The 26,814-nt window shown below is 45.8% G+C and overlaps 1 protein-coding gene across 1 annotated transcript in view; it reads right to left on the bottom strand.

The window, feature by feature from the left end:
- The window catches only part of ATM (ATM serine/threonine kinase), a 1,586,045-nt gene that overhangs the window by 725,691 nt on the left and 833,540 nt on the right, over window positions 1-26,814 (bottom strand). Inside the window, exons 33-34 of the mRNA XM_085621514.1 lie at window positions 17,381-17,476; window positions 1,924-2,095 (exon numbers count right to left, since the gene is read on the bottom strand). Coding sequence (XP_085477640.1) covers window positions 1,924-2,095; window positions 17,381-17,476 — 268 coding nt within the window. The remainder of the gene's footprint in view (window positions 1-1,923; window positions 2,096-17,380; window positions 17,477-26,814) is intronic.

Genomic DNA, 26,814 nt, shown 5'->3' with positions numbered 1-26,814 from the left:
GGGTAGGAGAGATGAATATCACTGTCCTTGGTTTGGGGACTCGGGTGCTGAACTTTTCCACGTTTTTCTTTGTTCGAAATTAGGCCCTCTTTTTTTTATGAAATTGGTAACTTTTTAGAATATATCATTGGAGGTCAAACAATGAATTCTACATTGGTGGTATTAGGGGTAGTAGAGGACTCAGTGTGTAATGAGTTGGCAAAAAAAGAGGGCTATTTCTTTTTCATCGCCATGGCAGGAGCACAAATGTGCATTGCTACAGGTTGGCTCAACCCAGAATCCCCTAACTTTCACGAGTGGAGATCTAGATTTCTGGCCATCTACACCTGTAAATGAAGCTGTATGAGTGTAAGGGAAGAAAGGCTCAGGAATGGGGATTCGGATATGGCGGTCGGTCGGTCAATGGTTACATTATAATGAATTGCACCCATTGATAACGTAGTTTTAAAAACAAGTTTTTTTTATCTTGTTATTTGTTGTGCTAATCAAAATGTATGTTAAATAGTTTATAAGGACCCTCTATGATTATGAAATCGGATTTTCTTTTTCTTTCTCTTTTTTCATATGTTTGATATGCACAAATTGCACTTTCTTAGTTAAACACGGATTAATTGAATACCTAATTAAATAACTGTCCAAGCTCCCCTGTGGGTTTTATCTTCCATGAGTTAATGATACATCTGTCAAAGTGCTGGATCTTTGATATATGCTCCTTTTATAGTTTCTGTTTAAATGCAAATAAATAAATAAATTAAATAAAAAAAGGGCACTTGTTGGGCCCTCAGGGCACTTTGTGTGATGTGGCACACAAAACGGCAGAAATAACAATTTTCCAAAAATTGTCCTGTCACTTTCGAACCCACTTAGTAGTAAACCATTAAAACGTATTACTGATCATCTACAGCTGCATTTCAATCAAAATGTTTTTGGGTTCTGTGATTGTATTTTACATATAAATGTAGACGTTTGTCAATAAGAGAATGAAACATAAGGGCAAATAGCCAAATGTATCTGGTAACTTTTTTCTCAATGTTAATGGCAGGAAGTTTGTAAACATACGGAAAGCAAATGAATACTGATACAGTAAATGAATGAACTACCATCTTTCTCTAACCTATAACTTCCGCCCAAAGCAATGTAAGCATAACTCTGCCAGTGTATAATTTCAGGCTGTCTGAGGGCTCTACGAAAAGACAAGCTCTGAGGATGTGGCCTTAAAATACTGTATTCAAAATTCACTGAAATCTAGTGACAGAACTACCAGTTTTAAGTCTGGTGTACAGTGTAAGAATCAGGACAGTTTCCACTCCACAAACATTCATGCAAGAACCATACTTTAAGGAAATTAAAAACTCAAAATAATGGATCAGGTGTGTGGTGCTAAAATGGGCCAACTGGTCAAGTTGTGGGACTTTCCAAAATATTATCATACTTAAAAGAAGGCGAAAGAAACAAAGAAAACACAACAGAGATGGAGAAAGCAGAGCTCTTGAATGTAACTGAAAGGGTTTTTCCTAATCCAAATTTTATTCTCTAACCAAGCACAATATTGCATTTACCTCAAATTTCCAATTGGACTGAAATTGTAGCAGAACAAATAGAGAAGACAAAATAGAATAGAAATAAAATAGGCTTTGATATCCAAATACAGCAATAAAACAAACAGATTGTGGAAGAATTCAAAGATCATCACAAATACAGCATCTTCTAAAATTAAAATAAACACTAAGGTATCTGACAGTTAGAGTACACTATTTTTATTTATCGTTTCAGCATGTGTTTCATCCTACTTCATAACGCCTTGTATACACAATGGGTCAATGGTAGTTATAACTTTTTCTGACTCACATTTTAATATAAAAAAAAAAACAAGCTCCTTCATAAATCCCTGCATGTGGTTAAATGTACTCAAGAAATACTTACCAATTATCTGTCAAAGCATTATTTATCAGGGTCAGCATAATAAAGACCCACTGCAGCTCTTTATCTTCAAACATGTTTGAAGCTGTCGAATAGGATGCATCATTACTGCGTTGAAGGGCAATGGTGGAGAAATCTATTGGCCCAACTTCTCCCAAACAACTTCCAACTGCCTCTACCATAAACAAAAGAAACAAAGTGCTTGGAAACTGGAATCTATTTCTTTAACAAAGCAAATTTTTGCACTTCTTGACCAAAGCAATTTTATGAAGTGGCTGGAGTGATAATCACAGTGCCTAAACCCATAAGGATGTAATCAGCCTAAATCTGGAAAATTTGAAGGCAAGATAAAAAGTATTTTGGAAGGCTGAAATAGAGAATTTACATTGTCTATGTGGGAAAAAATGACAGTTTTTAATAGTTGTAGGGTACCAGAACAAATCAAAAGGATAATTTCTTGAGAGCTATAGGCATGGAAAAGAAGCAGGTCACCACCTAAACAACCTGACAGGCCACCATAAACTAGTCATCATATTTGTAATGCTTTTATACATGAATAAACATTAGGACATATAGAGAATAATCACCACACAAGAAGGAGAAATCTATGTCTCATCTTCATATGTTGACACCAGTTTACTACATACTGAAAATGCTATATTCAAGTGAATCCATCAGTGTCTTCATACCTTCCTGTGTTTGGGTGGGTATGGTAGAAATTGGGTCTTCCGTCTTGGAGAAAGAGTTCATTGCAATCAATAATTTATTTACCAGTTGTGCTGTTGAGGGTTTCCTACATTCAGCAGTGTCTCTTTTAGCCAGGAGATTGTAGACTCCCATTGATATTACCTCCCCTCTAATCCCCCTCTCACCGCAGAAATGTGGTTTGTGCATATCAAACTCTGCCTGTAATATGGATAATTACTTCATGAGAGTTCCTTGTCGCAAAGTGCCTAATTTAGAAATCACAATGTGGGCACATTTTTCAAATCCATTCAACAGGGCACTGCATGTAGACCGCTTCCCACACTGTAAGGGTGACTCTTGGGTTGGTTTCCACCCAATGAAGAGCTTTGTGTCAGCAATTCATTGACACTTCACTCATAACCAAAGACAAGGTTTCCATATAGTACCTGCTACACAATCAGGGGGATGGGACAACAAACATTTAGTGCAATGTGTCAAGGTATATACTCCCTAAGTAATACATATCACTGTGATACATGTCAAAGAGTCAAGTACATTTGTATACAGTCGGCTTAAAATCCCAGATTAATAAGAAATATGAATCTAGTCTAAATGCAGTGTCTTCTTTGTTTCCAAGTTGTCAATCCTTTATGATAACAGTTTGTGCAAACCAATAATATTGGCATTTATCTGCCATTCCCATTGCACCTTCATACAGAGTGTCTATATTTAGCAAATGCTATTCACAACCCACAAGAAGGACTTTGTATCAGTGTGAAAGTTATCAAATACCTCCTTTGAAATTTTAAGGGGAACATTTTTAAAAACCTATAGGAGAGTGGGCAGGACCATCATTTTGTACAAGGCAAGTCTACCGAAGATGTTTAATATGCAGTGTGAGGATACCCCAACCCTCCACAACTCTATGAAGCCTTCCTTTCAGTGGTGTCAGGTTGAGGCCCCAGGGCTGTTCGTTATTTATCGCTATATGCATGCTTAGGTGTTTCAAACTGTCGGTCTGGACACCGAGCTGAGATTGCCAATTAGTAACCTGCTGTGCTACTCTTACCAGGACAATAATAGATTTGGTCTCAGGTAACTCTCAAGCAAAAGGTCTCACTGTATGATTCAATCATTTTCAGTACTTAGGAGGGTAAATCATAGTGCCAGGGTTCCAAATTGCACATGTGTGTCATTTTCATAATTTCAGTGTAAATATGAGTGACAGTCAATGACTATGAGTGACACTTTCTCGCAAGCAATGAAGATGAGGAAAACATTATCAGAAATTACATCCATTTGAGCAACTAGAAATTCTGAGAAAATATTAAAACTGCTGCAGAGAACCAGAAATGGAAGGAGACTAACCCACATGACAAACAGACTGAACATACAACAAATACAAACCAGGCCTATTGGCTTTGCCAATCCTTACTAACAGTATCACAGCCACTACAAACTGAAAGCTCTGAATGGCCACTTGACTTACCACTGGGCTATATTTTAAAATGCTGCAGACACTGTCAGGTGCTTCATATATTACTGCTTTGCAGTGCAGCCAGCCTTTTTCTTTCAAGTACCCAGTTATCTATACTGGTGTCAGACCTCTAGCAGAGAAGCTCAGAAGTAGTCGACACGGCTCCGAAAGGCTGGTGGTCGCACTTAAAAACATGTGTGGTCCGCCGTCAGTCACGGCAAAGCTCCGACCTGACAAACACTGTGTCCTGGGTTCCCAAAACAAACACATGTGACCAGAGGATAGGAGGTAAGTAATAGACACTGGTTGTTAGTCAACAACCATGATTTCTGATGGGTTACGGGCTAGCAATTGCAGGCAAGGGCAGCTGGCTTAGGGGCTGAAGAGGTCACCTGAAGACCATCCGCCAGCTGGAAATCAACAATGTTGAGCAGTGCCACAACGACCTCCTCACCACATCAGCGAGTACTGCGAGGGTTCATGCATCGTGGGAGAAATGCTACTTGTCTCCTGATGGCAGCGCAGAAATGAAAACCACAAGTCTGCCACCCACCAGTATGTCTGATAGCATGAGCCGATCTGCATGTGTTGGGCCGTGGCCAGTTACCAATGGAAGTGGTGCCTTTGCCAGAAAACAACAGGCAAAGCACCATGCCAGGATCACAAACTCTAAGAAGATTAATTAGGCTGAGAGACGCCAGCACAATTCTCTCAGCTGCTAATTAATCAATATTAGCCTGATAGTCTACATCAGCTGTGCGACCTTCACCAGCCAATGCATGCTGACGCTTATGTTGAGGCACCCTATTACTGCAGCACGGCAGGCAGCGGCAATAACTAAAGAAACATAATGGCCGTGTGCTGCTGGATGTGTGAGGCCCCAACAACACGCTGATTGCTAGCCAATGTGGGGCCTGTAGGCAAAATCACACTTGGAGAGCACCCGCATCACTCGGTGCCTCTCTCTCTGTGATGCAACTGACTAACTTGACCTGGCCCAACAGCACTGTGAGAGCCCACAACATTATAAATAGTCAGTGGGCGCGGATCACGTATGTCTCTCTGGCAAGTCAGTGAGCACCCATTGACTCATACTCTGCTGCCTGATTGTGCGCTTCAATTGAAATAATTTGCATTATTATTAACACACACTGACAGTCGGGTGGGTAGCAAATGGTTGGTAACTTACCTGAATGATCTTCAGTCAGGCAGCATGACTCTGGGAATTGGTCGACTCTCTGCAACAGGCTGCCAGGTTCAGGCTGCTAGTCACCACCTACAACAATCACTTCGGCTGCCTGTGAGCCTTGTGTCTGTCCTGATGCCTGGCAACCGGTCAGAGTGACACCGTCAGTCATGATTCCGACGATGTCCACTGCACACTCCCCAATGCTGACAGGGCTCCGTTCAGCAACATTGAATATCGGCAATATATAAGCACCACAAAGTGGGGGGCCAGGCCGCTGCGAGCACTAGAGTCAGCAGCGCTGCTAGCATAACAGCATGATTTGAGACCCGCACCACCTGCAAATTAGTGAGCTGCTGGGCTTCCTCATAAACTCCCTGTGGAACCACAACCACACTTTGATTTAATGTATCACACAACGTGAGTGGGCCCGGCTGTGTTGGTAGTAGCTATTCGGCACTAGCCAGCCAGCCGTATTGTCAGGTTGCCTCACTCATAGCTGCACAGCACCACCATAATTATACAGTGTAGCACTGTAAGCCTGGCAGCCCAGTACTTTGGCTCAGCTGGAGCGAGGCACCCTAAGCCTGCAGCGGGAGCAGGTCGCCGCAGCGGGAGCAGGGCAGCCCCAGGCAGCGCTCTGCTACTTGCCACACACTCAGTTTCAATGTTACAGTGAAAGCTGAGACCTGCGCAGATATGCTTGACAATGCATTTCAGTGCGGTGATGTGGAGTAACACACTGAAATACGTTAGTCTAACGCCTGATGCGTGGTACTTGACAGGACTGGTTGAATATGTCACCTGAGATTCGATATTTGACAAAATCCTCCCAATGGAACTTGGACATCACATAGCATTTAATTTCCCAGTAGCTCCATCACCAAGTCCAAAAGGAGGGGAAAAGTGGGAAGACCTGTCTAGTTCCAAACTTTAAAATAAAGGGGTTGACAGTACCCTGTTTACTCTTACTTCAGCACTAGTTTGATTGATTGCAATAGGGCGCACTGCGCAAACAGGGACAGTGTACCCATTACATAATACAGCCCTAGTGTCTTGCCTGTTTACATTCTGGAATGGTTAAGTTATATCCTCCTCTGTTCCATGACCGTCCAAACACCTCCTGTACCTGATCGCTTAGAGTCCAGATGCAAAGGTCAACATTTAAGGAAGTCGTCTGTTCGCAGTATGATAGTAATTGTTCTTTGTATAGTGTGTGGCTGAAGGCTGTGAAATCAACCTCCCCAACCACAACCTTTTCTTGCTGATGGAGCATCCCTTGTGGCATGCCAGTAAACTAATTTTCCATTTTGAACCCGTTTCATAAACTGGGCAATGAGATGCCCTCAATATCTGTTCAGGTTTGTTACAGGATAAATGTTCCTCACTATCTGACTGATTATTTTCTTTTGAATTGAGAACCTTTTCCTTTAAATCTATTCATTTGTAAGCCACCAGGCGATAAGTCTCCTTATTCTCCGTTCTCCCCTTTTATCCTTCTGATGAACAAGTTAGTTACCTTCGGGAATGATATATCTATAAGATACATAGATTAGTTATGGATTCCTCACCTTAGAATTACCCCCAGGCATCAAACTGGCTCTTGAGAATCTTTTCCTCAGCAGTACCCGGGCGCATCGATAGATGACATCGGTCGTCTCCACGTTCATCGTTGTCGTCGTGGTCGCAGAAATGACGTCACGGTATCTACTTAGACGCCGTCCTCGCCGGCTGACGTCAGTTCTTTACACGACATTCCACAACAGAAGCGCAGACCCATGCAAGACACTGACCACTGGTGCACAAAAACTAGGGCCCTTGAAGGGAGACCCTTACCCTAGAAGGCAGTTCGCAGAACGGGGAGAATGGGTGGGGCAGTGAGGAATCCATAACTAATTTATGTCTTTTACAGATATATTGTTACCGAAGGTAAGTAACTTGTTCATCTGAAAGAGACAATTAGTTATGGATTCCTCGCCTTAGAATATATACCTCAGAAATACCAACCCGTGGTGGGTATGCGAACCAAGTTCACACCAGAAAGCCCTGGAAAACTGAACGGCCGAAGAAGCCGTCTCTCGGGACTTGGCTGTCCAGGCAGTAGTGGTCTGTAAACGTGTGCAGTGAAGCCCACTTAGCTGCCTGGCAGATGTCAAGAAAGGAGACTCCACGTCCCAAAGCAGTAGTGGCTGCCGTAGCCATGGTGGAATGGGCACGCTACCCCAATAGAGGTTTCTTTTTCGCTAAGGAATAGCAGATTTTGATGCAAAGTATGACCCATCTAGAGATGGTTCGTTTTTGCACGGCCTGACCTTTCTCGGCACCTACATAACCAACAAAGAGCTGGTTATCCACCAGGAATTGTTTAATGCAATCCAGATAAAACAAATGCGCAAGTTTTGGATCCAGACAGTGGAGCCTCTCTTCCTCTTTAGAAGGATGCAGAGGCGGAAAGAAGGTAGGCAAAGTGATGGTCTGTCCTATGTGGAAAGAGGTAACCACTTTGGGAAGGAAAGTAGGCCTAGTGCGAAGGACAACTTTGTCCAAATGAACAGCCAGGAAAGGAGGTTTTGAAGAAAGGGCTTGAAGCTAACTCACCCTGCGAGCAGAGGTGATGGCAACCAGAAAGGCAGTTTAAAAGGTCAGAAGACCGAGAGGACAGTTATGTAGCGGCTCGAAAGGAGCGCACATCAGATAGTGAGAACCAGGTTCAAGTCCTACTGGGGCATTATGAAAGGGGTTGGAGGAAACAAGTGAGTAATGCCCTTAAAGAAGCGATTTACAATAGGGGACTTGAAAAGAGAAGCCTGGTCAGGCGGCCGAAGGAAGGCCGAAATGGCCAAAAGATAGCCTTTGAGAGTTCCCGGAGCTGAGCCCTGCTGGGCCAAAGAAAGAATGAAGAGGAAAACCTTCGAAAGGAGGGCAGAAAGGGGACCAACAGCCTTTGCTGCGCACCATGCCACAAACTTGCTCCATATACAGGCGTATACCATTTTGGTGGAGGGACGCCTGGCTGCCAAGATAACATTACAGACTTTGGGAGGAAGGTCGAAAGCTGTCAACTGTCGCCGCTCAATCTCCAAGCAAGGAGGCGCTACTTGCGGTTCATGGTAGGCCATGAGCATTTTCAGTTTACCGTGCTCCCCTTCGGCCTAACAAGCGCCCCTCGGGTGTTCACGACAGTGATGGCGGTGGTTGCAGCTCCGCTGCACACATCAGGGGTCCCAGGTCTTCCCCTATCTTGACGACTGGTTGTTGAAGGCGGGCTCGCCCCAGACAGTCGTCTCCCACCTCCAGACCAAGGCCGACCTCCTGTATTTGCTGGGGTTCTCCATCAACATCCTGAAGTCACACCCGATTCCCTCTCAGAAGCTCCTCTTTATCGGAGCCATTCTGGACATGACACAGTTTAGGGTCTATCCTCCCGAGCAGCGAGTCCCGGATATTCAGGCTATGATTCCGACTTTCAGCCCTTTATCCCGGGTTTCGGTCAGGGTGGCCCTCCGGCTGCTAGGCCTGATGGACTCTTGCATCCTACTGGTGGATCATGCCAGGTGGCATATCAGGGCTCTGCAGTGGGACCTGAAGTTCCAGTGGGCGCAGCATCAGAAGATTCTGTCCGATTGCGTCCAGATCTCAGAGGGCACTGCACACCAACTGCAGTGATGGCTCACGGACCAGCATTGGGTCAACGGCAGATCCCTCTCCCATCCCCAACCAGAGTTCACAGTGGTGACCGATGCATCACTGCTGGGATGGGGCAGCCACAAAGGCTAGGCGGAGATCGGAGGCCTCTGGTCTCCTAGGTGGAGATCAGAGGCCTCTGGTCTCCAGCGGAGTCCGGGCTCCACATCAACCTTCTGGAGCTACGGGTGATCTGTCTTGCGCTGAAAGCATTCCTTCACTCTGTCTGGGGAAGAGTAGTGCAGGTGTTTATGGACAACACCACCTCCATGTGGTACTGCAACAAACAATGCCGGGTGGGGTCATGGACCCTATATCAGGAGGCCCTCCACCTCTGGACATGGCTGGAACATCAGGGCATATCTGTAGTGGTTCAACACATGGCAGGTTATCTGAAGGCCAGGGCGCACAAACTCACCTGCAGGTGCATGATGGATCACGAATGGCGGCTTCACTCGGAGGTGGTGCAAGGTCTCTTTCAGCAGTGGGGAGAGCCTTGGTTAGATCTATTCGCCACCGAAAAGAAAGCGCAATGTCAGCAATTCTGAGCATTGGAATTTCCAAGGCTGCACTCGCTAGTCAACGCTTTTCGTCGCGCTTGGAGTTGCGGTCTTCTATACGCCTTTCCGTCTATACCACTTCTGCCTAGAGTGCTGAAAAAGACCAAGCGAGACCGGGCCAAAGTCATTCTTGTGGCCCCAGATTGGGCACAAAGAGTCTGGTATACCGAGCTATTACACATGGCCATCGATCCTCCAATCAGAATGCCTCTTCGGGAGGATTTTCTGTCGCAGCAGAAGGATACTGTCCTCCACCAGAACCTGCCCAGCCTGTAGGCAGGACGGGGATGTGAAAATAGGCATCCTACAAGTCCAACGCCTCCATCCAGTCTCCAGGGTCCAGGGCAGACAGTACCTGAGCTAGCGTCAACATTTTGAACTTCTCCTTGTGGAGGAAGCGGTTGACATTCCCGAGGTCCAAGATAGGACGTAGGCCCTTGTCCTTCTTGGACACCAGAAAGTAGTGGAAATAGCAACCACGACCTACTTCTGAGGCAGGAACGCACTTGGTGGCTCCCTTGGCCAAGAGAGCTGTAATTTCCTGTTGGAGAAGGCCATGGTGATCCTCCGACATGCGATGGTACTGAGGTGGCATGGCTGGAGGGGTAGCCTCGAAGGGGAGGGAGTAGCCTCTTCGGACTATCTGCAAAACCCACCTGTCTGACATGATGGTGCGCAAGTGGGGGAGGTGATGGCGGATCCTGCCGCCCACTGGCGATTGATGGGCCTGAAAGGCCGAACTAGAAAGGTTTGGAGGCTGAAGCAGAGGGACTGGCCCGCTCGCTGCCCCCCAGAACCACGGCGGTGGTTCCTATGTCCCCGGCCGCGTGAAGGTTGCGCAGCTTGCGCCAGCATGTGGCTCTGGGCGGGATGTAGTGGAGCACCCCTTCCGTAGCCACGAAAGGGGCGAAAAGCACACTGCGCAGGGCGGGTGGAGAGGCCCAAGAACCTGGCAGTAGCCCGCGAGTCCTTGAAACGCTCTAGAGTGTTGTCTGCTTTGTAGCCAAAAAGCCGACTGCCATCAAAAGGCATGTCCATAAGAGTGCTCTGGACATCTCTAGAAAAGCCAGTCGATCTCATCCAGGAGTAGCGACGAAGGGCTACCGACGTGGAAATCATCCTGCCTAGAGAGTCGGCAGTATACAGCCCACATCGGATGGCAAACTTCACTGCGTCTCTCCCTGTGGCAACAGCCTGGGAGAGTATGGTCCGAGCCTCCTCCGGGCACTGAGGCAGCACTTGCGCAACCGTGTCCCACACAGAGTGGGAATAACGGCCCAATAGACATGCGTGTTTACCGACCGCAGTCCCAAGCTGGCGGAAGGAAAAATCTTCTTTCCAAGATGATCCAGCTTCTTGGATTCCCTATCTGGAGGTGCGTTAGGGAATGTGCTCTTGGAAGAAGTGGCTTGGACCACCAAGCTCTCCAGAGTGACGTGTTGGGAGAGGAAGGTAGGGTCGCCCGGTGCCGGGCGGTGGCGTCTGGTATTCATCCTGTCCACAGGAGCCCCAGTGTTGAGCCTGGACCAGGTGCCCAAAAGGATGTCGGTAAGGGCTTCATTAAATGGAAGCAGGGGCTCCGAAGAGCTCGCCGCCGGTTGAAGCACCTCTGTCAGGAGGTTAGTCCTGACTCCCACCATAGGTAGCTCGAAGTGGAGAGCCTCGGCCGCCCTATGCAACACCACTGCATAGGAAGCTCCCTCCTCCGTAGCCACGGTAGGAGGAGACAACATGCCAAGGTCTGCGGAGGCATCGAGACCACCGGCATCCCCCAGGTCCTCTCTCCACTCAGGATCATTTCCAACTGGTCAGTCAGAGGGTCACCTGACCTCCCCCAGTCGTCCTCTTCATCCTCTGGGTGCCAATCTGGCCTGAAAGGGACCCCAGGAGTGAACAGGGGCACAAAGACACCAATCGGTGCCAGTTGCCGCTGGTCCGGCTCCATGTCCACATCAGGATGGAGGCCAGGGTCGATGCCAGCTGGGGGCACAACCGGCGTCGAGTGCGGTTGCGTTGCCGGAAGAATCGGCACCGGGGAAGGCGTAGTGAGGTCAACCGGCGCTGATCCGGGTCCAGGGCTGGATCCACGGGGGCCCTGCGGCGCCTGGGGCAGAGCAGTCGGCAGGGAAGGCCTAGGACCCCCAACTGAGTCCGCGGGGCCCGAAGGAGCGCCGGCGGAGTCAGGCTGCCCAAAGATAGCATGCATCGCCTTGTAAAACTGACGAAGCTGGGCAGGAGTCGCTACGTGTCCCGGGAAGGGAGGGGAAACTCGGAGTCGACTCTTCACGCTCCGCACGTGGAGCCGCGGGGTGGCACCTCCCGCATCCTTCGTCACGTCAGCCTATCGACGGGGAGAAGACGAAGAGCGACGATGCTTCTTTGACTTCTTATTGTGCTTCGACTTACCTGACCCCGAGTGCGAAGACTTGAATGACGAGTTGTGATTGATCCGAGACCGGCCCCTCGACCTTCTTCCCGACCGGGACCTCGGACGGCACGGAGCCGACTGCCGGCGCTCAAGAAGCTTTCGGGACCGCTCCTGCAAAGCCTTCGGGTCGTGGTCGGGCTCCAGGCAAAAGAGGCACGCACAGTGCGGATCCGTCAACGACATCAGTCGGGTACAGGAACTGCATGCCTTTAAGTCGGACATCCCTACGTGCACCAGGGGTCAATAGGACTCAAAAAGACGTCGACAAAAGTCCCTCAAAAAGTTCATTCAAAAAATGACTGGAGGTACTGCTCTCTCCGGATCTGCACTGGCTGGCGTGGAAAAAGAAAGAACTGATGTGAGCGTGCGAGGGCAGCGTCTAAGTAGCAACGGCGATGTCATTCCGGCAACCATGACGCCAACGACGAACGCCGAGCCGACTGATGCCACGTTCTGACGCTCAGAGGTACTGCTAACAAAAAGCTTTCCGGATCCAGTCTGACGCCTGGGGGTAATTCTAAGGTAAGGAATCCATAACTAACTGTTTCTTTCAGATACTTCAGTTAACAATAACTAATAAATGTTTTTTTATTTTAAAATGTTTCACTTTAACCTTTGTGGTTTTTTTCGTTGAATATCTATCTAGCCAGCCCTTTTAGAAATCTACTTACAATAGGAGACTTAAAAAGAGAGGGCTGATCTGGCAGCCGCATAAAAACAGACAGAGCAGAAAGGTAACCCTTGAGAGTTCCCAAAGCAGAGCCATGCTGGGCAAGGGTTAGAATGAATAAAAGGACAGTGGAAAGAGAAGCAGAAAGAGGGTCAATGGACCTTTCTGTACAGTATAATACAAATGTCTGCCAACGTCAGGTGTATACCGTCTTAGTGGAGGGCAGCTCAGCCGCCAGAATAACATTACAGACTTCAGGAGGAAGGTCAAAAACTATCAACTGTCAATGCTAAATCTGCACGAATGGAGGCGCAGAGTTGACAAGTTCATGTGGAGAACACCCTCCCCTGCGGCTGCGACAGAAGATCCTACCGAAGGGGCAACCTGATCGGAGGATCAATACTCATTCTCAGAAGCTCTGGATACCAGTTTCTCCTTGCCCAATCCGGAGCCACCAGAATGACTTGGGCCTGGTCGCTCCTGATCTTCAGAACCCTGAGCAGGAGTGGTATAGGCAGAAAGGCGTACAACAGGCCTGAGCTCCACTCGCGACAAAAAGCGTAGCTGAGCGATAGCCGCCTTGGTAACTCCAGCACGCAGTACCACTGACACTGCACGTTCTCTTCGGAGGCGAACAAATCTAACCAAGGTTCTCCCCACTGCTGAAAGAGACCTTGTGCCACCTCCGACTGGAGACTCCATTTGTGATCCGCTAGGCTGAGTTTGTCCGCCCTGATGTTGAAATAACTTGCTAGATGTTCAACCAGGGTTATGCACTGCTGTTCCAGCTATGTCCAGAGACAGAGGGGCCACGACCCCACCCGCCCTGTTTGTTGCAGTACCATATGGCGGTGGTGTTGTCCATGAACACCTGCACTAACTTCCCCATGACAGAGGGAAGAAAGGCTTTCAATGCCAACCGAATCACTCGGAGCTCCAATGCATTTATGTGGAGCCCCGTCTCCGCTGGAGACCAGTGTCCCCTGATCTCCAATTCTCCCAGGTGGCAGCCACAGCCCAGAAGTGACACATCTGTCACGACTGTGAGATCTGGTTGGGAAAGGGAGTCAGGTATGGCTTTGACCCAATTGCGGTTCGTTAACCACCACTGCAGATCTTTTGCAGTTCCTTCCGAGATCTGAACCACATTGGTGAGATTTTCCAGATGCTGTGCCCATTGGAACTTCAAGTCCTACTGCAGAGCCCGTATACGCCACCTGGTGTGTCTTACAGGATTCAGGAGGCCATGAGGCCCAACAGCCTTAGAGTCAGTCTTACCGAAAACCAGGATAGAGGCTGAAATATCAGAATCATAGGCTGAATATCCTGGACTCACTGTTTGGTAGGATAGGCCAGAAACTGCACATCGTCCAGAACTGCTCCGATGAAAGGGAGCATCTGAGAAGGAGTCAGGAGTGACTTTGGCACGTTTATAGAGAACCTTAGCGAAAGCAGGAGGTTCACCATAGTCTGAAGGTGGGAGACAACTGTCTGGAGCGAGGATGCCTTCAACAGCCATTCTTCGAGGTAGAGGAAGACTGTTACCCCTAACCTGCGCAGATGAGCTGCAACCACCGCCAACAAGGGCACTGTTAAGGCCAAAGGGGAGCACGGTAAACTTAAAGTGCTCGTGGCCTACCTTGAACCACAGGTAATGCCTGTGGCCCGGTAAGGATGGATATGTGAAAATACTTTTCCTGCAGGTCCAACGCTACCATCCAGCCTTCTTGGCCTGAGGTTGACAAGACCTGAGCGAGAGTGAGCATTTTGAATTTCTCCTTTTTGAGAAAGAGATTTACGGTCCGAAGATCCAAAATGGGCCGTAGCCCCTTGTTCTTCTTCGGAATCAGAAAGTAGCGGGACCAACAGCCACTGCCTACTTCTGAAACTGGGACCCTTTCTATAGCTCCCTTTGCCAAGAGAGCTGTGACTTCTTCTTGGAGCAACTTTAAATGATCCTTCGTCAGCCATTCCTGATTTGGTAGAATAGGAGGAGAAAAAAGAAAGAAAAGGTAGAGAACAGCCCTCCTGGACAATCTGCAAGACCCCCTTGCGCAATGTTATGGATCTCCAGTGGGGGGAAATGAGGACAAATTCTCCCACCAACTGGAGTAGTGTGGTCCTGCAGAATCAGCCTTGGAGTGCTTGGAGGCTGTGGCTGTTGGAGGAAGTTGTGGTCAACGACTTCTGGCCTCTATTCCGGGAATGAAATGCACCGTGTCCATGTCCCGGCACGGCTTGGGCAGACTGTGTGGGATGGTGGTGGGATAGGGCTGAAGTGGCTATAATCACCTTCCGTTGCCATGAAAGGGGAGAAAGGAAGACTGGCCATGAGGGGTGGAGGAAAAGCCCAAGAATCTGGCCTTAGCACAAAAGTCTTTGAACCTGTCCAGGGCCAAGTCTGCCTTTTCCCCAAAAAGGTGGGTTCCACCAAAGGGCATGTCCATCAGATTGGTTTGGACATCACCCGAGAAGCCAGTTGTTCGAAGGCGTTGCGCCTTAAGGCCACCGTCGTTGTAATGGATCTGCCCAGTGAATCAATCGTTTCTAGGCCACACCGTATGGTGAATTTAGCTGCATCTCTACCATTCTTGACAGCTTGGGAAAGCACAGCCCGGGCCACACCTGGGACTTGTGGCAGCACTTGCGCAACTGTCTCCCTAAGGGAATGGGAGTAACGGCCCAATAAGCATGTGGTATTCACAAACCACAATGCCAGGCTTCTTTCCGAATGAGTCCAGCCTCTTGGATTCCCTATCAGGAGGGGCAGAAGGGAACACGCCCTGGGACGTAAAGGCCTGCACCACCAAACTGTCCGGGGTGGTGTGTTGGCTGAGGAACTTGGGGTCGCTCAGAGCTGGGCGATGGTAGCGTGCAATCGTCCTATTCACAGGAGCCCCTGTGCTAGGTTTGGAGCATGTACCTAAAAGGACATCTGTAAGTGCCTCACTGAAGGGCAAAAGGGGTTCGGACGTTGAAGCCCCAGGTTGAAGCACATCGGTCAGGAGATTAGCCCTGACCTGCACTGAGGGCAGGTCACTACACCTCTGGATTCAAGCTAGCCTGGCTGAAGAAGATAATGCCCTGAAACCGGTCCCAGGATGCTTGTTTCCGGTCCAGGGAGGACCTGGCTTGGCTGTTCAGGCTGGACTGTTCCCACAAGGAACAGAGTCAAGACTGATTTGCATATGGCTGGGTCCAAACTGGGGTGGTGTGGTGAGCAAAAGAATGATGGATTTAACCCAGATCCTTGTGACTGGGGGTGAATGATTGCATTGTCCAGCATTCCGTCCATCAATTGTTTCTTTTGCACTTACAAGTGGGCACATTTTGTGAGACTGCCCAAAGGAAGAAGATTGCCAAATCTTGGCACAACCAATGGCTTGCGTCTCATTAGGAAACCGTTTCTTGCTTATGTTTGGGAAAGTACTAAAAACTTCACTGTCACTAACAGATGCAAAGCAAAGGGATAGCTGGAACAATATTGGCTTTGAACACAGTGTTGTGGTGGAGGACGGATAACCCGAGTGCAATCAATCAAATAGGATTTGTAAAGTACTGCTTATCACCCCTGAAGGTATCCAGGTGCTGGGTATTTGAAGATTATGCAGCTGAGATGAGTTAGTTGAAGAGCCAGGTCTTTAGGTCCTTCCTGAACTCCTGGAAGGTGGGGGAAGTATGGCGGTGGAGGGGAAGGCCGTGCCAGGACCTGGCAGCCAGATGTAAGAAGACAATGCCAACCCTCCTGCTTCTGTGGATGCGGCAGTGTGGGCCAGGAAGAGGGATGAGGAACGAAGTATGGGGAAAGGTTGGTGAAAGTTCACCTTATGGTTGAAGTAGGCTGGACCCTTGTTGTGAAGGGCTTTGAAGGCGTGAATGAGCAGTTTGAACTAGCACTGTTTGCTGAGAAGGAGCCAGTGTAGGGCTTTGAGGTGGAAGGGGGGGGGGGGGGGGGGAGATGTGGGTCTGCCTCGGGAGGTTGAGGATGAGCCTGACTGCTGCGTTTTTGAAGGTATGTTTAGTAGGTGAATTTTTTCCAGCAGGACCGTACCTTGCGATTACCTCTGAGGGCTTGTTTTGGATATGCACAATGAGAATAACTAACTCAATAATAGTTTTGTGTTTTTTTCTTGTTCTCTTCAGACGTGAAAGGGGTAAACAATGCTAACCAAAAAAATACCTCTGCGATACTTCAGAATACTGAACACACAGAGGTGAAAGTAAAAAAGACAGATTAGTAATGCTATAAATTTGGGCTTCTTCACTTAAAACGTCTACGCTTCCAAATACTCACAGAGGAGGAACCAAATGGCTGGCGTGAGCACATCACAAGATATACTTAGTCATTTATGTTTCGAAAGTAATGAACAGCATCTCTGGCTCGCTTGGTAAAATAAGTATAAAAATGGTTGAAGTAAAGGTACAGGAGATAATTCAGAAGGTTAGGAACATAATTATGGTGTTTATATAGTGATAACATGTAGCCAATGCCTACCTGATATAACTTGAAATGTTTAAATTGGACTGACTTTAGCTGGTAGCCTATAGAAAGATATATCATGGGACAGTGTAAAAGTGACTAGGAATAGATGCAAAGGAATGTGCAATAAATATAATATCCATGCTTTTGAGAAATTTCTTACACAACCAATGAAATACTTTTAAAGTAATAAACTAACAAGGACATTGGAAATCGCCCTACATGAAACTTAAGACTTCATTAAAAAAAAAAGAGTAATGATGTGTGCCATGCTTAGTAAGGCCTTACCCAGTACTTCCTCCACTCCCGTGTGGTTAACTGCAGTCTTGGACAGCTGTAACAGGCTCACAACCAATTTTACTACAACACTGTCCTGTGGGTTATCTGAATGTTGAAGAAAGTAAAACAATAAATGCTCCAGATAAGAGAAAACAGTGGATCTCTACTTTTTTTATATGAAAGTTAAAATCTTAAAAATAAAAAAGTTACTCACCTAAAGTACAGATTCTCCAGTAATAGTATCTTTGCTTAAAATTAGGACTTCAAATTATTCACCATGGCCATACTGTAAGCCATGACAAAATGTTATTCGCAGAAACAGGTAAACACATACATAATAAAAACAAAAGTGCCTTAGCCACTAATCTGCAGCATGAGAGTGGAAGTAATGTAACTATATTATCATGGAGAAGAGGAAGTCCCTAATGAATCTATGAAAGATACCATTGTTTGAGAACTGGAACTAGAGATAGATCACTTTTTCTTCTCCAATTAGTAGTGCACACGTAAATAAATTAGGGAAGGTGAAAATGAGGCTTACCTCATTTAAAAAAAGGTTCTAGAATATTCACATTGACCTCAACCTTAGATTGCATAGTAAGTAAATCTTGGTAGATGTCAAAAAGTTTTACGGCAAAGAGTGGCGCTATATCCACCAACCTTCTGGTGGAATAGGCAGAGGTTCTAAATACGGTCTACTTGTCTAGCTATGGCATAAAGCTAGACAAATTGAAAGAAGATTGAGGTGCGCTCCATTGCACAATTTTATCAAAAATTAGCGGTGCTAGAACAAGTCCTGCCTGAACCCATGGAACAAACTTGAAGAAGCTAGATCACTGTAGTGTGCTCGACCCAGCACACACAGCTGTATGCACTAGGGCTTCATAGTGAACAATATAAACATCAGTACACCATGTGACAAAATAGCATTAAACAATGCACAATGAAACGATGATGTAATACAAAGTTATTAAATCAGTTGCTTATAAGCTTGTTTTGTTTTTTACGAATGTTGCTAAACACTTATACACAGTGAAGGATTAACATTCTCAGATTTAGGAGATATTCATGGTTGAAAACATGACCCAATGCACTTCGGGTGAGAACACCCTTCAGGAGGGTTTTTTTGGAAATCAAAAGAGAAGCAAAAGTAAAAATAGCGCATTTGGAAAACACTGCATACACAGTTGAATAAAAAGTCAACCCTAAAGAGGAAGAAAAGGTAGAAATGGTTGAAACCATAATATGTCCCTGAGAGATTCCCAGATGTTGTATTAGTGCCAACAATGGCCATGTGGAAAATATTTGCGTGCAACCAGTCCAAAATATCAACACAGAAAAAAGACGTGCATCTTGGATGATGGAAGTAAAAAACAACTGATGGCGTGAAATGCAAGATAATCAATGCACCAAAAATACAAGAAACACCATGTGCACTACGTGTACCAGCATGCACCAGCCCCAACGGTGTACAATAATTTTAATCTACAGTTACCCCTGATGAAGGGTAAGTAATCTTTATAGAATATAGTTAATTAAAACCATTACAAAAAATACAAAACCAACACAATCCACTCAATTTTTAGAAGGTAGGTCAGAGACTAGAGCGTTACAAGTAAAAAACTGATAAAACGAGTGCAAATTGCCAAGGTAGTCTAAAACCAGTGTCCACTTGTGCTTTTGCCCAAGGCAGTATTTTTAACTATTCCCATGAGAGGCAGAGTTAGTTGATGGTTTATTGCAATGTGTATTCATAGGTGAGTGAGCTTTGCTGTGCAAATAAGTCAAGTGAGACACAGTTTAAAAAGAGTGCACCTACAGGACAGCAGCAAAATGATTTCTATCCAGTGATGTAGATGCAGCACAACATTGCAAGCTGTTAAAGGCCGAAGTTCTCAGCAGCACTGGTCCTGGTTTGGGATTTTTAGTTCACGTTGACCTTTGTTCCATGCCAGAAAAGTAGTTGATTTTTATGTTAGGTGAGGGCGTCCCTAGGCATTCCAGTAGCCATTTCAGCGCTTGACAGTTTGCCTTCTATCAGTGCTATCAGCACTTTAACTGTGGGTCGTCTGGTTTGAAACAGGCTATGACGGCCTGTCTACACGTGCGGATCCGACGCTGGCTGAACTGCTGTTTGAGCACACAATACCTTTCCCCCTTCCGGTTAGAGCATGTACAGATCAGGTGTGCCCTGTCCTTGTTTCGGTTTCTGCACAGGCAGTAGTGTGAAGGTGTTTGCCTCCTCAACCATGGTGGCATATGCAGGATATCTGGGAGTTTTACCAGCCGATGTTTCATGATTTTTTCCTTGGTGTCCCTGAAGTATCCCAGACTGAAATATGGCTGTGGACTAAACGATGAGTAGCCATTGATTGTCATCAAAGCATGGCTTCTTGCTGAGAAGGTGGCTTTGTCTTCTACTAGGGAGAGGCTCCCTATTGCCTTACACACTATATTTTTGAAACTTGCATGTGTAATTGGGAGTGCCCAGAGCTGGGTGAATTCTGTAGGTATTTTCTTGCAGGTGATGTCATTCTGTGCTGGAGCTCTTGGCAGAGTTGGTGGTTTAAACTGTTTGGGGCAGCATTCCTGATTTTGTGCCTACAGGCTATGTAGGCACCCTGTCTTGATAGCGGTTGTTTGGTGTGGCCAAACTCCAGCCGAATATGTGCAGTGGAAGTGTATGTTGGAATGTTGAACAGGATTCTATAGGCACTGATTAATGTGTTGTCCAGGGTTTTGGAGTCTCTTCCTCTTAGGGCTTCACTACTATATGTAATAGTGGGCAGAATTTTGGCTTGTGCAACCTGGAGGAGATGGGAGAGCATGGGACCAGTCAGCTTGGACATTAAGTGCCTCAAAGTTATTACTAGGGCAACCCCTTTCCTTTTTATAATTTCAACCTGGCAAGCAAATTGGCCTTTATTATCAATAGTTACCACCAGATATTTTAAGCTGGTTGCAGTCTGAATTTGGATGTTACCCAGGTACCAGATATGCATACCCACTTGCGTGTGGCTGACTATGTCATCAGCTTATAAGATACTGGATAGAACCTTGCCACCGATCCTTGGAGCATGTGCATTGCAAGAGTCAAGGGTCTGTGTCAGGTCTGCCATGTCGAGATTGAACAGGGTTGTGGAAAGCACCAATCCTTCTTTGAGCACTTTGGTGATACAGCTGCGACTTGACAGATGTGTGCCAACACCCAGCTTTACCTGTACCCTGCAACCAGGTGTCTGTGTGTAAACATATTAGCATGTCAAGCAGTGCTTGTGGGATTGTCTGCATTTGTAACCTCCCATAACGACTGGACTTTTTACTTGTGTTGTTACACGGTCTGTTCTATAAGTCGGTGAGTACTATTTTCTTTAATGATCTTCCCCCTATTCCACCAACAACATCACAGCCGGCCGCCAGCTTTTATATTGTTTGTTTTTAAGTTATAGCGAAGTCCACTTTAACTACAGCGGCCACACTTATTTAATTATTTTATTTACAGTGCTGGCCACTTTCAGTTTAGCGGCTGCGCTTCTTTAATTATTTCATTTACAGCACGGGTTGCTTTCACCTAAGCGGCTGCGCTTATTTATTTAATTAACAACGCGGGCCGCTTTCACTTTAGCAGTCGCGCTGCAGAACCTTTTACATGAATTAATTGTTTTGCTTTGGGTGCAGCGCACCATATGCGCTTTCACTTTAATGTTGGCCACACCTTTTTCTGTAGACGCTGCTCGCTGTAACCTGCATACGGTGAGCAGCGTCTAAAGAAAGGGGTGCAGCCACCATTAAAGTGGTCTTGCAATTGCAAGTGTTTTAGCTATTGGCATTATCAATAATAATGCCTTTTATATGTGTGTTGCTATAAAAAACACATAAATTAAAGGCATTGTCATTTACAATACCAATAGCTTAAACGCTTGCAAATGAGAGACCTATTGCATTGAAAGTGCGTGTTTCTACTTATACCAGCATTGGCAAAATCTATAGGTTTGGCCTTGATGTACTAAACATCCTTTGTGGTAAGGGCCTTTCCACGTATGCTAGCAGCATTGGTCCATTTCTCCATTTACAGGCAGTAGCACATTAAGGCCAGAGTTATTGGTAGTGCCAATGCATGTTATATGAGAATTACATGCTTGACATGGGGGAATATTAAGATACCATGTGAATCTGTAAAAGATATTAATGCTGACATAAGTAACTTATTCTTTTAAATCAAGTGAACTAGGACAAGTCATATTTTGTGTGGCGCCTTTATTCACTTCAACAAAGGGCACGCCATATCAAAGCAAGGAATCAATTTCTTAACAATGGCAAAAAGCTAGCTCGCCTTAGTGTGCTAGTCCCAACATTCACAGCTGTATGTCCTAGGGCTTCACAGTGAACAAAATAAACATCAGTATATCATGTGACAAAATAGTATCAAACAATGCACAGTGAACGATAATGTAATACAAAGTTGTTTAATCAGTTGCTTGTAGGCTTGTTCTGTTATTTACAAATATTGCTTCACACTTGTACGCAGCAAAAGAATAACATTCTCCGATTTAGGAGACATTCATGATTGAAAACATGACCCAATGCATTTTGGAGAGAACACCCTTCCCCATCTTAACAGCAGTACAGCTAAAGTATAGGAGCTGGGACACAAGGATCACAGATACCTATGAACCTAATCTTGGCTTCCCAATTCTCCCAGACAACACAGGGGGACAAGTGCCCAGAGTGGCCGGCACAGAAGGCTCACCTGGTTGGCGGTCAATAGGAACTGGGCCCCAACATATCAACTATCACCCAACATTAATGGCGCAAGCCAACTATGGAGACAGGACACCAAACCTGCATTCTCCAGGAGGGCACCCCAGGGGACAAGATCTCACAAGGGACAGTCCCACCGGACAGCGAACAGACCTATGCAACCTGCACCTGAAACCTGAATTCAAGTCAAAGTGGAACTGCGATGTCCTAAATAGAGTCAACATTTTGCAGTTAATATCAACTATTCCAAATCTAATAGAAATAAAAACAACCAACCTGCTTTCAATAGAATTTATCAAGACTAGACGCGCTCTCAGAAAGAGAAACCACCAAGGCTACATGGAAATCATTGTCACTGGCCATCAAAGTACTAGATAAACATGAAACATTCAAGTCATGGGGCATAAGCATATCGCTTTGCCGCAGTGCAGGATACCCTTTCCCACTACTCACCAACATAGGGAACAAAATCAGCAGCAACAGGAAAACCACAGTCTCAGTACTTAGGGGAGCACGGGGCCAATCAGCAAGTAAACAGCGGCCGCCATAGCCAAACATAGCAATTGCCTGGGCACCGAGACACTCAGTAAATCACTAGAACCATTAACTGGCTTGGGGGCACCCAATGAAAAAATATGCAAAAAGGGCTGCCTCGACAGAGCAACTCAGTCCTTCGCCTTTGTTCATGGAACATTGATGGCCCAAAAAGCAAAATAGTGAATCCAGACTTTATTTTGTACATCAAATCATTTGGCATAATTTTGCTGCAGGAAACGTGGATGACCGAACCACTCCAACTGCAGGGCTTCATATGCTTCCACACACCTGCAGCCAGGAAATAACAATACAGCCACCTATCAGGCGGGCTGGCAACCTATGTGTCAATAACTAGTACAACCACTATGGAAGGAATTTCCCTCCTCCTCAACAATTGTCAATACAATCAAGATCTCTTTCAGTTCTAAGGGGAAGGAGGAGGGGGCATTAATCTTTCACGCCTACATAAATCCAAAACAAAGATTCAAGGCAGCTTGTGGACTGTCTTTTGACATCTATAAAGAAACATGACACCCCCAATCTCATTCTGTGAGGGCACCTAAACCTTGATCTCCAAAGATCTTCAACAGACGAGGAGACACAGGCCCAGTCCTCGGCCTTGAACATTCCTGAAAAGAAACAAAAACCTGCAATGCAGAGTGAGTAAATTAGCTAGATGCCTGCTGGAAAATTTGGAGCACATTAACTTCAGGGCACTCAATCGCAGATTTCCGGAAGAGACTCCACCAGCAGCCTCATACTACTCTGAAAATGCATGCTCAACTTTAGACTACACATTGATTCCCCTTCCATTCTTTCAGGGCTTAGCCACTTTTCGCCTGGAGACAAGGGGGATAGCGACCATCAACCGCAAGAGGTAACCTTTCTGGCAACTACACCAACCTTTGAAATTCTACCAGGGGGTCCACTCTCCAATCACACTATCAACCCTAAAATAATCAAATACTTTCTAGAAAACACAGTAGAGGTGCTTCAAGTTGTGCAGGCCTTACTACAGAACCAAAATAACTGTACAGACAGCCCCATAAGCAAATGGGAACATTTCACTGCAAATCAATCAATTGTCTTTTCACCAACAGCCAAATACAGGCCACCTCATGACTTAACGGAAACAGCATGGCTTCCCAGCGCCCAATGTAATCAACTAAATGCAATGAAAAAAACAATCAACAAAACGCTGAGACTCCTGAGGCACAAACCCAAAGACACGAATCTCAGACTGCAACAACAGAGAAACATGCTCAAAAAGCTAAAGTGGGATAAAGAAAGGTCAAGGGAAGAGGAGCTGTGAGCAAATCTCTGGGACATCAAAACAAAAAACAGCACACTCTTCTGGGCCACGGTGCACAAAATAATGCACCTATCCCATGGAGGAGTGACATCACACATCACCGAAGAGACATAGTCGGACTTCCTGCCAACCCATTTCAATCAATATACTGGGAGTGGGCTGGGAACCGCAATATACGGCTCAAGCACAATTTAGGACCTCCGGACAAACCACACTTCCAAAGTGGACAAACCATCTTGCATCACAACAACCAAACGTCAGATTGCTGAAAGCAGAAGAGAAGGAGCACCGGGACCAAATGGGATCCCGCCAGCCCTCTTTAAGCAAGATTCAGTCTTCTGGGCGGTGTCCTTAGATTCACTTTTCAGGAAGCCAGACAACTGGGACAACTACCGGCCTTCTGGAAAGGCTCCATCATTGCTCCTATCTACAAGAGCAGAGCAAAATCGGTTCCAAAGAAATACCGCCTTGTTGCCTTACTCGATAATGAAGCAAAGTGCTTTTCGGGCACCCTACTTAAAGAACTTCAGGCCTGGACAGCAGAGCAAGAAACCATACCATTCATTCAAACTGGCTTCTCTAAAGCTACAGGGACCACAAACAACATCTTAAATACGTCACTGATATTAAGGACATGGCAAAGTCATCAAAACAGACACTCCACCTCTGCTTTATAGACTATAGGGCAGCTTTCTACAACATAGACCGAGCAAGACTCTGGAGGAAGCTGGCTCGCTGGAAAATCCCACACGCACTGCTTGACATGCTAATATGTTTACACACAGACACCTGGTTGCAGGGTACAGGTAAAGCTGGGTGTTGGCACACATCTGTCAAGTCGCAGCTGTATCACCAAAGTGCTCAAAGAAGGATTGGTGCTTTCCACAACCCTGTTCAATCTCGACATGGCAGACCTGACACAGACCCTTGACTCTTGCAATGCACATGCTCCAAGGATCGGTGGCAAGGTTCTATCCAGTATCTTATATGCTGATGACATAGTCAGCCACACGCAAGTGGGTATGCAACGCCTCCTAAATACTCTGCATGGATACACAACTGACAACTTCCATGAAGTAAATTTTGAGAAATCTAAAACAATGTCCATAAAAAGGAGAAGGAAAAAACCCATATCTGGTACCTGGGTAACATCCAAATTCAGACTGCAACCAGCTTAAAATATCTGGGGGTAACTATTGATAATAAAGGCCAATTTGCTTGCCAGGTTGAAATTATAAAAAGGAAAGGGGTTGCCCTAGTAATAACTTTGAGGCACTTAATGTCCAAGCTGACTGGTACCAAGGACAGGCAAATGAAAAGCAACGATTTCACAAGGACAGTAACAGGAGCCAATTGAAAAGATGGGGGGGTGATGGGCAGAGCTTCAAAGCTGTATCTCAATACAGCATGCTTCGCAGAGCTGCGCATGCACTGCCCAGACTCTACCTGAAAAAGAGGTGCTTTCTCCCATAACACATACGTGTGTTAGATAACTGAAAGTGAAAAAGTGCAGCACCGCTCTTGTCGGAATTTTGTTTTATTTTAAAAATCTGTTAAAAGCTGCCTTTTTAACCTCCAACTTATTTTTTATCTGACCTGTGGAGGTACGCGAGTGCTGTCAGACCCCCGCCGGGGGTGATTAGTGCACCTAACAAATACAATTAACATAATATAACAGTGACATTTTCAGATATTAAAGTGTTGCTCATGCATTCCCATGGAATCCCTTTTTAGTAGAAGGATTGATACCCAACAGGTAACAGCATGATGTCATGAGGAGTGTTGCTCCGAGTAGTGTCAATTCCATCTCTATGTATATTTTAAAGGATTTGTTATAATTGGTCATGCTGACACTTGTGCTGTAGCAAGAGTACAAGAACTATACTCTGCCCTTATTATTTGAATAAGTACAGTGTATCATATATTTAGGTACAGGCCAAAGACACTCTGGCTGGATCAAGCCCATAAAACATATACACATGTATAGACACGTCTTGAGATTTGAAAAGATAATCGCCTCTCAGTACATGGCAACAAACTGTTGATACTAATAGGCAAATCTACCTTTAGGTAAGGCCTATAATGAGGACACAACCACATGAGCGACAGAACAAACATGACATTTGGTTGCCTATAGAACTGGACTGCTAAAAATAGATGCTGCAGCAATTGCATCTCAAGTACACTTTTTTTACATACATAAAAATCTGAGTTTAACCTTAGCTAAGTCACAAACATTAAGGGCCAGATGTAGGTAAAATCAATTTTGCGAATCTTTAATAGCGAATTTTACTGATTCGCTATTAAGGACTCGCAAAATTGAATGTAGGTAGGAATCGCTAAATATTAGCAATTCCTTAATATTCCTTAATAGCGAATTGCAAATTGAGATTCGCTAATATGGAATTCCTACCCATTCATTCCTTTGGGCTAGGAGGCCCATAGGAATGAATGGGAAGGCATTCGCAATTTGCGATACGCTATTAGAGAATCGCAAATTGCGGGCGCAATTTCAAGGGTGCATGGGTTTCAAAAGGACACCCTGTTGCACCCCTGACAGGCATGAATGTGTTTTTCACACATAGAGAGTGAGAGAATAAACAACATAGTTGCGTTCTCCCGGATAAACTTTTTTTCACAATCAGCAACTACTGTTAGACTGGTAGAATAACCCGATCTAAGGATGTATTAGGGTGTTATTCAACTACCTACTTATCAGGTGGAATATCAAAGATATTGAAGTAAAAGCCTCACTCACATAATAGTGACATGCTTCATCATAGGCAAATACTCCACACCCAGAGAAGATGGTACTCTCTGGGCGGACTCAACC

Source organism: Triturus cristatus, chromosome 8, assembly GCF_964204655.1.
Source record: "Triturus cristatus chromosome 8, aTriCri1.1, whole genome shotgun sequence".
NCBI lineage: Eukaryota > Metazoa > Chordata > Amphibia > Caudata > Salamandridae > Triturus > Triturus cristatus.
The sequence above is the reverse complement of the archived record's forward strand: the minus strand, read 5'-3'. Positions and strand labels throughout refer to the sequence as shown.